Source organism: Peromyscus californicus, unplaced genomic scaffold, assembly GCF_007827085.1.
Source record: "Peromyscus californicus insignis strain IS unplaced genomic scaffold, ASM782708v3 Scaffold_4__1_contigs__length_199733344, whole genome shotgun sequence".
Classification (NCBI taxonomy): Eukaryota; Metazoa; Chordata; class Mammalia; order Rodentia; family Cricetidae; genus Peromyscus; species Peromyscus californicus.
Window position 1 is genome coordinate 99,834,026 of NW_026294562.1, and position 11,134 is coordinate 99,845,159.

Sequence of the window (11,134 nt, forward strand, 5' to 3'; positions counted from 1 at the left end):
GTCTATTAAATGTGATATAATGGGTACATTGTTTAAAGTATGTACAGAGTTCTGGGTAAGCAGAAGAATAAGTTTTTTATCTGTTTATTGTTGTGTCCTTTCTGTGGTTAGATGTAAATAATTATGTTATACAATATTGCTAGGATTATTATACACTAAATAATATTTATCACAATATGTTGTAAATGCCAATAAAGATTTTCCTTTCTAATAACTGCAAATAATCATTGATTTATTTATTACAACAATCTTCTCTGAATTTATTCTATACTGACCCTTTTTCACTTGAGAAATCTTTACACAATTGTGGGCATGCATGTATACAAAGTAAGTATTGAAACTAAATATTTATTGGAAATAAATCATGAAAATTTTTATTTTAAAACATTCTATGTTAAGCATAAAATTTTATCAATAATTAAACTGACAGCAAATTTGCATATTAATGATATTTTTCACATAATTAAGTTTCAACTGAGTATTTCATACTGCAGGTTGTAAAGTATCTTTAAATTTTTTCAGAATTGAAACCGGGGAGTGATGGAGCACGCCTTTAATCCCAGAACTTGGGAGGCAGAGGCAGGCAGATCTCTGTGAGTTCAAGGCCAGCCTGGGTTACAGAATGAGTTCCAGGAAAGTCGCCAAAGCTACGCAGAGAAACCCTGTCCGGGGGAAAAAAAAATTTCAGAGTTGAGTGACATCTCTGTTTTGTAAGACCACTGCTGAGAACATTGCTTTATAAATACATAGGATAAAATGGCAGTAAGTATACTTACAGTCATTTCAGAAGTTGTTGAAGGTTTGGTCCTCACTCCAAGAGAGCATTATACAGTTTTCACTAAACTGAAGTCAGTAACTCAGAAGTATTATAAATAATTCTATCATTATACAGTCCAAAGATATGCTAATATTATATTTTCATGATGAATAATGATGGTAGAAAAATATTTAAAAGTTTTCTTTTCTGTAATAGAAGCATTATGTTTCTGTAAGAGAAGAAAATTTTGTGTGTACAGCAAAAAAAAAAGGTAGATTCAAAACTAAGCCAAACTGTTTCATTAGGATGTGTTGAATGATAGCATGTGCAATAAAAGGTGCACATGTGGTGTGTTCAGAACCAAGCCAGCCATGAAGTCATGTGGTGCAGCATGGGCTGTTGCTTTCAGAAACTCCTCAAATTTGTTATTTGTTTCATTTTGAATTTTTTTTTTGTTCACTGATAACTCAGAAACTTAACTACTGTCACTAAAATTTCCACATCCCCAACACTTGGTTATGTCAACTCATATGGGGTCCTGACCCACATATTAAAAAGTTAGGCTTAAAGCAAAAGTTTTATTTATGCCTATTTTTAAGTTTCTAAGGTCTCAGATATGAAAAAGAACTCATTTTTGCCTTTGAGAATCTCACAGTCCATTGGAGTAGAGGGAAGAATAAGCCAGGAAATGGGGCGCAAGCAAAGGGCTACTGATACTAGCTATGGTTGGAAGGAGGGAAATAGTATATTTTGGAACTTTTGGAATTTTCTGTGCTCTAACTGGGCTCCTGAAAAAAGAAAAATGTATATTTGGTAGATGATGATTTTGAACTCGCTTGGATAAGTAGAGAAATGGAAGTGGGAGGAGACTTAAGGGGAAAGTCCTCTGCCTACACAGGAGAACAAGTGATTAAATATGACTAGAAAAGAGTCAAGGGGCAGAAGGTAGAACTAGAAGCAGGGCTCCTATAAGTAGAACTCTCAGTCTGTCTCAAGCGTGTGTACCAGTTTTTAAGCATGAACTATGGTCTGCCCCCAGGTCAAGCTCCATTCTGAAATTAAAATGGGATTCTAAAAATACCTTGGCCCCTTCATACAGAATTTCATATCATCTGCTTTATATTATAATAGTGACCACTCTTTAACCAATTCTAAGTCAGTGAGGTTGATTTTCTTAATTTGTGTCTATGTACCTAGCAGGTATTATGTTAGGGCTTGATAGGGACTCCACACATCCCTGCTACAATTGGCATCAAAAGTTTTACATGTTACGTGGCACACATGCAAAAATGCTATAGTGCACACTGATTCAGAGGCAAGTCTTCCTCCTGGTCGGGGCCCCTGGCATAGCTGGTGCTGTGCCACGTTACATGGTGAATGGATTAAGTAACTTTTTTACATATATTGTGTGTCATATCTAAAGTCCAAGGAAGACTAACAAGCACTACAGCAATTTCTTGGTGGTAGGAAGGGCAGGATGGAACAAACTGTCTTTACTTTTGAGAAAATGGAGACAGGACAAAAAGCATTGAATAGGTGAGAACATCACTTAAGTAGCAGGTTGCTGAATTTGTGAGTTCATCAAAATGTGTTACCATAGGGAATTCGGAACATGGCATGTTTCTGATTTCCAACACGTTAATGAGCAGTCACAATGTTCATCTTTAAGTTTCATGTTTCTTCAGTTTTTGAACCTATCTTGATCCAAACTGTCTTTCTAAAACATACCTACTTTCCTTTACTCATGCCCTACAGAATTATTGGCCTGTTAGTCCAAGTTCCTTTGGAGCTTGAGGAGTCCTGCAGAAGAGATGGAGGAAAAATTGTAGGAGTCAGAGGGGTCAAAGACACCAGGAGAGCACAGCCCACAGAATCAACTAAGCAGGGCTCATAGGAATTCACAGAGACTGAGGCAGCAACCAGAGCCTGAATGGGTCTGTGCTAGATCCTCTGCAAATATGTTATGATTACTAGCTTGGTGTTTTGTGGGACTCCTAGTAGTGAGAGTGAGGGTGTCTCTGACTCTTTAAATTGCTCTTGGGACCCTTTTCCTCCTACTGGGTTGCCTTGCCCAGCCTTGATATATAAGGGTTTGTACCTAGTCTTGTTGTATCTTGTTATGCCGTGTTCAGTTGATATTCCCTGGAGGCCTCCTCTTTTCTGAAAGGAATCAGAGGAGGAGTGGATCTAGGGGAGAAAGGTACTGGGAGGAATGGAGGGAGAGGAAACTGTGCTCTGGATGAATTGCATGAGAACAATAAAAAATTATTTAAAGATTCTGACCTCAGTGTTGGCTGAGTCCCTCCTTCTGGGAAACAGGAAAAGCACTTTCTAAAACTGAGGGAACCAGGGTGTTGGGGCCACTGATGCATTAGAACTTGAGGAAAGCATGCCTTAAAGACAGCTGGGCTAGAGGTATGATCCAATTGGTCATACCTATAATCTCTCTGAGATTCCCCCAACCAACCAACTGAACCTCTCAATAAACATTCCCATCCCAGGAGTGGAGATGAACACAGAGAAGTTTCTCTGTGACTCAAATCCTATTTTCCCTTGAGCCTGGCTGCGTTTTCCTGAATCAAAATAAAAGAAGAATATCTTAACCGAAGAAGCTTCTGTGTTCTATGAGATGTGGTACAGCAGATTCGACCATCACCACAACCAAAGTGAGTAATCAAGGTTCAAAATTGGGCTTTCCTCTATTTTTAGAGTACAAGGAGGATCCTTTTACTGTCTTCCCAAGCAAAGGCTCAAGGAAAATAAATACCAAAAGGTAGAGGTCAGAAAGAGACCTGGGTATTGGGTTTAAGAAGAGAAATTCCTGCTGAGTTCCAAAACAAATCTCTATACAATTGGTCCACAATAGTGATGCTTAAAGGAACCACTCAAGTCCTGTCTATAATGAAATATTTTTAAATGTTAATATTTGTGCTTGGGAGCACACCAACATGGTCCCTACACTCCTCTAGTGAATTTTTCATTCATTCATCAGAGTGACTGAATTTCTAGTATATGTTTTAAGTCAATGTTTCAGAGAGAAACAGAACTGGTGCAGAGGCAAGAAATTGGCTCTTGCAGTTGTGAGCACTTATGTGTGAATTATTCAGGACAGGCTGGAAACCCAAGGAAGAGTTGATGTACACTCTGTATCTCAACGCCATCTGGGACAGAATCCCTATTTCCTAGGGAGACCTCAGTTTACCCTCTCTTCTGATTAAATGAAGCCACACACAGAATAGAGTGATGATCTTTCTTCAAAGTCTGAAAATCCAAAAGTTAATTGTTTATTTAAAAAAAAACACTTATTCATAGAAATAGCTAGAACACTACTTGACCAAAAACTGTCACTATAATTTAGCCAAGTTAGCACAGGGAATTCATCATCATGTGTACCACACACTGTGAAATGAAGTTTTATTAAAAGACTTCCAGTTTTGGTAACCAGTCAAACTGGTTGAGATCAGAAACTGCTATGTAAGTGGGTGCGTGGCAATTTTATAGGCATGAATTAGTAATTGGAAGAAGAAATGCTTAGGAGTTAATACAGAAAAAAATTGAAATAAGGAAATATTAAGGAAGGAAATTCAGAGGAATAAAATAAGAGCAATGTAAAAAGATGGGAAATAAAAAAGATTGATGATTGATTGATTGATTGACTGACTGATTGATTGACTGATTGATTGATTGACTGATTCATTGATTGATTTTATTGATTGAATTAATTTTAGGAATAGTAGGTTTACAACCACCAAATGCCTGAGTTCAAACAACAGACAATATGGCTTATACCTCTGTGTTTTACAAAGAAGATTAAGGAGAAGGGGGAGAAAATGAGGCTGGGATCTAACACAACCTATGAAGTAGGACAGCTTACTTGGGAAAAAAGGAGGGCGTTTCATGCAAAATAGCACTGTGATTGAGTATTTCTGTCAACTCAATGAGCATTTGATTTTGTAAATAAGGGTAACACTGTTGAATTCATTTTTCATTCAAAGCTAACTAAACTTCTAACACACCCAGTATATACCCAGTATAATACAATAATACAGCAGAATGACTGAAACCCAAAAACTATTCTCTAATTCTCTCCATTTGAAAAATTGTTAAAATTACTTTCACATACTCAAACCTATGAATTGCTGTTACTTCAACAAGTGGAAGACATATGTAGCTGAAGTTATCTCACATATTCCGGTTCCAGAGGCTTGTACATAAATGTCAATATTGTACTCCAGCTGAAGCACTGATGGACAGATAGAGAAAATGATGATGAAACTCAGTTTATCAGGATTCAAAGTTCATCACCAATTTAAATGTGATGACTTAGAAGGACTGGTTGGTTGAGACAACTTGAGAAATCTATAAGGAAAGTTAGAGGGAAAGAGAGGTGGTGGAATGAGCCAAGGGCAATAACAGGTCGAGCAGTTTCCCTAAAACAACAGTAAGAAAAGCAAATAAGGTTATGAGCAATTTCCCTTCAGGAGAAACATCTGAAAATAATGCACAGGCATGTATCATTGAAATCTACATATTTCTTTGTTTGAATCATTAGATTTACTCATGTATTTTTTGTAGTAAACAACATAATGTTGCATTTTGTCAATCCATATTTGTCTATACATCATAGGGAGGAAGATAACTTCCTACAAAATAAATAAGGAATCAAGATTGTAACTTAAAAAAAAATATGAGCAATTTCCTTTGGGTTGATTGATGGGAAGGAGAGCACAGACAGAAGATGCAGTGAGCTAAGAAAATGAGAAGTTGTCCAACAAACCTAACTCTGGGAAGATTGTCTGAAGGTATACTATAATGTCACTTACATATATATGTACATATATGTATATATATGTGTATATATATATATATATATATATATATATATATATTGTTGGTAACCTCATTGGTCTTCTTAAAATAGGAAACAGATAAAATATTTGAGAATCTAGTTGATATGATAACCATCCACAGTTCAGAAAATTAGTCAAATCTTTCTTGGAGATTTCTTCTCTGTACAATCAACAATAAATCAAACATGTTATGTCCATCCCATGGGTGCAATGCATGATTTCTTGAGATAGGGTTCCAATCCCCTCTTCTTCAAAACGTACCATCAGTTCTACTATCTGATGCCTGGGGGGACACAACTTATATTTTACTTGTTTTTCTTTCATGTGTACAAGACTTGGTTATCATTTCATTATTCATTCATTCAAATAAATGTTTACTGTGACTTTACTCCATTCCAGGAACCGCATGTATTAGATAAACAGACAAAACCTTATGGTTGATACATCCATAGAATTTGTAATCTAGTAAAAGAAACAGAAGATCATCAAGGAAAGAAGTAATCATGACATGTAAAAGTCAATTCAGTGGCATACAGGAAAAAAGAGCATGTCATGTGAGGATAATGAAGAAGGGGATTGTAGGTCAAGGCATCATTGAGGCAAGAGTCATCCAAATGGCTCTTTGAGAAAATGGTGTTTACTATCTAAAGGAATGAGGATCTGAGCCATGTGAAAAATCAAAGGAAAAATACAGGCAGAACACAAAATCCCCAAAATAAATAGCACAGACGTTTTTAGAAATTGAAATACGATGTCCTTGGCTGAAGAATCCTGAACAGGACAAAGTCTACCATGTAATGAATGGAGAGTTGGGGAATGTGCTTCATCACAGGACTACCCAAGCCATATTCTACAAGACTGCACAGGGAACCACTGAAAGATTTTTAAAGGAGGAGTGACATGAGCAAGTTACATCCCTGAACATCAGTTACCATCCACAATGTAGGAAAAGCAGTCCCCTGAAGTCTATATTTCACAGTATCTGTGGGGATCAAATGAGTCACAACTAATGAAAGCCTTGAGAATTGCAATGTGTTAGTAACACAATAATCACAGAAGCAACATTTATAGTATTATCTATTGCAGACCAATGTTCAAACACTTTGTGTCATCATGGCAGGTCACAGGAGACAGCATTGGTTTTGGAATCAGATGTACAAGGATTCAAACTCCAAGACAACAATACATAGGCCATCCATTAGAGGTAGGCCACTTACAGCTCTCTACCCTTGGGTTTCTCATCTATACAAAGGGTGAGGAAATGGGACCTTTTCCAAAGTTTCTTGGTTCTTTGTATAAATAAATTCAGCCCAAAATGTTAAGTATGAATCACAGAATTTTTTTTGCATATGTCAAAAGTGTGTCATAGAAAAGCCAAGGGCAACATAAACGGGAGCTTTAGAATAACTCAATTTAAAAACTACAAAATTGTGAGAAAAACAGTAATTTCTCATGCAATCAGACTCTTTGTAGGTTTCCTTGAATGCTATAAAAATAAACTCCTTTTGTTCCATATGCCTGGTTTAATTTTCTTTAACTCTAACCAAACAGGAATTTTCACACTCTTCTAGGCATAGAGATATAACATGTCATCAATTTGTACAAAAAATAAATACTGGTGAGACCAGTATACTGTTTCACAGTCTTTGGAGTCTCAGTCCACCAGCTCAGACTGGGTGTCAGCATTAAGGATAAGAAGCTTTTTAATAAGCTTGTGTAGAATTCATAACCCCAACTGCCCAACCCTGTGTTTGAAAGAAGCCAGATCTTCAAAAGTACCTATGGTTTTCTTAAAGATATGAAAAAAGTATAGGCAAGACATTGTGATACTAAGTAGATTACAACATATAGAGTCTACATTGATGTTGTTATCAATATCATTCCTTTATGCCTAGAAGTAAATGGTGAGCTAATGAAATTTGAGTCTAAGACTTTTGATGCAATACTTCCTTACTGTTTCCTCTCATTCTAGACATGGTCAGTGTCTGTCCAGATTGAGGATATCACATCTCCTGGGAACTATGCTCTCTTCACAGTCCTTCATCAACATCTCCTTCTTCCAGCCACAGTCTTTCCTCATGACTGGCATCCCAGGGCTAGAGGCCATCCATGGCTGGATCTCCATCCCCTTCTCCTCCATGTACACTGTGGCACTCACTGGAAACTGCCTCATCCTCCTGGCTGTGAAGAGGACCCATAGCTTACACCAGCCCATGTACTACTTCCTGTCCATGCTGGCCCTAAGTGATGTGGGCCTCAGCTTGTCCACTATGCCTTCCACTCTGGGTGTGCTCTGGTTTGACTATCGATTCATTGACTTCCATGCCTGTCTGATCCAGATGTTCTTTCTGCATTTCTTCTCTGTGGTAGAGTCTTCAGTACTCTTGGCCATGTCATTTGACCGCTTTGTGGCTATCTCCAACCCACTTCGCTATGCATCTGTCCTCACTAATAATGTCATCATCAGGATTGGGGCAGCCATTACGACCCGAGCTACTCTGTCCCTCTTACCACTTCCTTTCTTGTTGAAGCGACTAAACTACTGCCCTGGCAAGATCCTCCTGTCTCATTCATTCTGCTTCCATGCTGATGTCATGAAGCTGGCCTGTGCTGACATTACTGTCAATATCCTGTATGGACTCTATGTGGTTCTGTCCACAGTGGGTGTGGACTCTTTGCTTATTGTTATGTCCTATGCACTGATTCTTCACACAGTGATGGGGCTAGCCTCTCCCAGGGAGCGTGTTCGGACCCTCAACACATGTGTTTCCCATATCTTGGCAGTCTTGGTCTTTTACATTCCAGTCATAGGTGTGTCCATGATCCATCGTTTTGGTAAGCACCTGCCCCACATTGTTCACGCCCTTGTAGCATATGTGTACCTTGTGGTGCCTCCTGTGCTCAACCCCATCATCTACAGTGTCAAGTCCAAGCCCATCAGGGGGGCCATGTTCAGAGTGTTAAGTAGGAAAAGCCAAGGCTAATAAACTTAAAATATATCACAATTTGGGCAAAATAAAAGACACCATAGGAAGCACTGGAAATCTCTAGTTATGCTAAGATTGTGAGAAGACCACCTGCCTTATTCCTGTTACAAACCTGCTTATCGTTTACTTTGAGGATTAAAGTGTGATGAATACTTGAAACATTTTGTATTCTATTGCCCCTTCCCATGGAGATCCTTGCACCACCACCCTCCAAGTCCTCCTTGTTACTTAGCCTCTCTGGGTCTGTGGACTGTTGCATTAGTTTATAGTTAATATCCACTTATAAGTGAGTACATACTATGCTTGTCTTTCTGGGTCTGGGTTAGCTCACTCTGGATGAGTTTTTCTATTTTCATCAACTTGCCTACAAATTTCATGATGTCATTACAGTAGCTACTAGTATGAATTACAGATAGAAGGTGTATTGGGTACATGCTTCAGACTGGAGTGAACCAGAAACTTTTCTGCAATCTAAAGTACTAACTCTGTCCCTAAAAGAAAAAAATTAATTAGTCAATGTAATTAATCCATTCATCAAGCATTATATATGAATGACTCCAAAGGGACTACAAGTATAAAGCAGATATACAATGGGGTTGAATAGAGGCATACACCTGTGATTCCAGCACTTAAGATGTGACTGCAGAGCCAGGCGGATCTCTGTGAGTTTGAGGCCAGCCTGGACTACCAAGTGAGTCCCAGGAAAGGCACAAAGCTACACAGAGAAACCCTGTCTCGAAAAACCAAAAAAAAAAAAAAAAAAAAAAGATGTGACTGCAAGAGAATCATCAGTTCATGGCCATCCTTAGCTACACAGTATGAGGCCACCCTGGACTCAGATTCTCTCAAAAAAAAAATCACCAAAATGGAAATACACATACACATACACAAATGTCCTCCAACCATACACATACACACACACACACACACACACACACACACACACACATACATACACACACACACACACACACAAATTTATCATATGTCCAAGCAAAGCATGCATTCCAGTACACACCAAAACCTTGGAAGAATAAACACGAATGGTTTTTAGATTCTTTTGAGTAACAAACTGAAGATTTTTTTATTATATTTTAATTTCTTTATATTTTCAGAATGTCTGTAATTTTTGTTTTCAGTGATCACATTTGCAAGTAAGGAAAGCATATCTTTCTAATCCTTTTCATTGTCTTTCTCTCAACTGCATTGTCAGAGCCCTTCTGGGCGATGGAAATGGACAAGTACCCACCCTCCTCCCCTCCCCCACTCCTGCTCAGTTTAAAGTGACCAAATCTTGCACTGAGTACATTTCATGCTATTTCCTTTGGCCACCCCTCACCTTGGCTTAGTCAATTCTATCATATCCACAATTCTTATATTCTGGAGTATAGTCGAAGAAGTTGAATGTCCAAGTGGGTCTCTGTGCTGCTAGCCACAGCCAGGAAATTCCACTCTGCCCCTACTTTGCTGCCTGTCTCTCGTGTTCACCATCTGCACACTGGATCTGACTATGGCTTTTCTGTGGGTGATGATCCTAATCCTTGACCAGTCTACTCCATCTCCACTCCTACAATTCCCACAGTGGCCATCCCACTCCTGGAAATACTCTAGCGAGTGTGCAGGATTCCTAGGTAGGCCTCAAGGCTATATCCATGATATGTGCAATTGGCAGAAACGCAGTCCTTATTTCCCTCATTGCAGCACAGCTTAAAGCCCTGGGTGTCTGTGGTGTTTGCTTATATATGTGATCCCCATTTTCTATAGACTTTCCTTTCCCCTAGTCTTACTTCCTGCTCAGCCACGTGAGCTAATGGCCCTACTCAGTCTCATGTCTCTTACTTTTGATTCTCTATTCTGTGGTGACTATCCTTCTCTCTTTATACCACAAGCTGATGGATATTCTCAACCGCTTCTCTTAAAGCATCCCTCAGAAACCTAGGGAATCTGCAACTATTCACACTGTTTCTCAAATAAACCATCTGGGAAAACTCCATTGGACAGGCACAGTGGTGATTGGGCTAGAACACAGAGCAGTGTCTACTGGCACAATTAAAGCCTTCTATTAATAGGAAGTTCCCCAAAGCAGCCCTAGGTAAGTGAAAATGCCTCCTCCAAAAACAACATAAGACTCTGGAGATTCCCAACTTAACATCCCACAAGTCTATCTAGCAATTCTTCTACATGACATAGGATTGGGCATGAAAATTTCATTAGTTTCTTCTGTTTTTGAGCTTCCATGATTGTATGTAATACACTGGTTCCCAGGAAATATCTGTTTCCCCATTGGTGCAATCAGGGTACAAATAAAAAGCTGATAAACTTAAATATGTTAAAAAAAAATGTCTTCATGGCTGTGACAACTGTCATAACAAAGTGTGTCATTTCATCATATTGTAGGCAAATGTAGTTTTTCTGGCCTGGGACCCAGAAGAAAAACAATGATTTCTTTGGAAATTGTTTTGAAGAATAAATCCAGTTATAACTTCTTGGAAATCCAAAGTCATTGTGAATTCTGATGAGGAAATTGGAGTTTTAATCTA

The 11,134-nt window shown here is 38.5% G+C and overlaps 1 protein-coding gene across 1 annotated transcript; it reads left to right on the top strand.

Moving 5' to 3' along the window:
* The first annotated feature begins 7,590 nt into the window (after positions 1-7,590).
* Positions 7,591-8,591, top strand: LOC128094753 (olfactory receptor 51I2-like). The gene has a single exon (XM_052713269.1). It carries the CDS (start codon positions 7,629-7,631, stop codon positions 8,589-8,591), a length of 963 nt encoding a protein of 320 aa, XP_052569229.1. The 5' UTR covers positions 7,591-7,628.
* Positions 8,592-11,134: the final 2,543 nt, after the last annotated feature.

Bases quoted from the DNA above. Each gene is read 5' to 3' on its own strand.
- LOC128094753 (XM_052713269.1), top strand. From the start codon at position 7,629: ATGCTCTCTTCACAGTCCTTCATCAACATCTCCTTCTTCCAGCCACAG.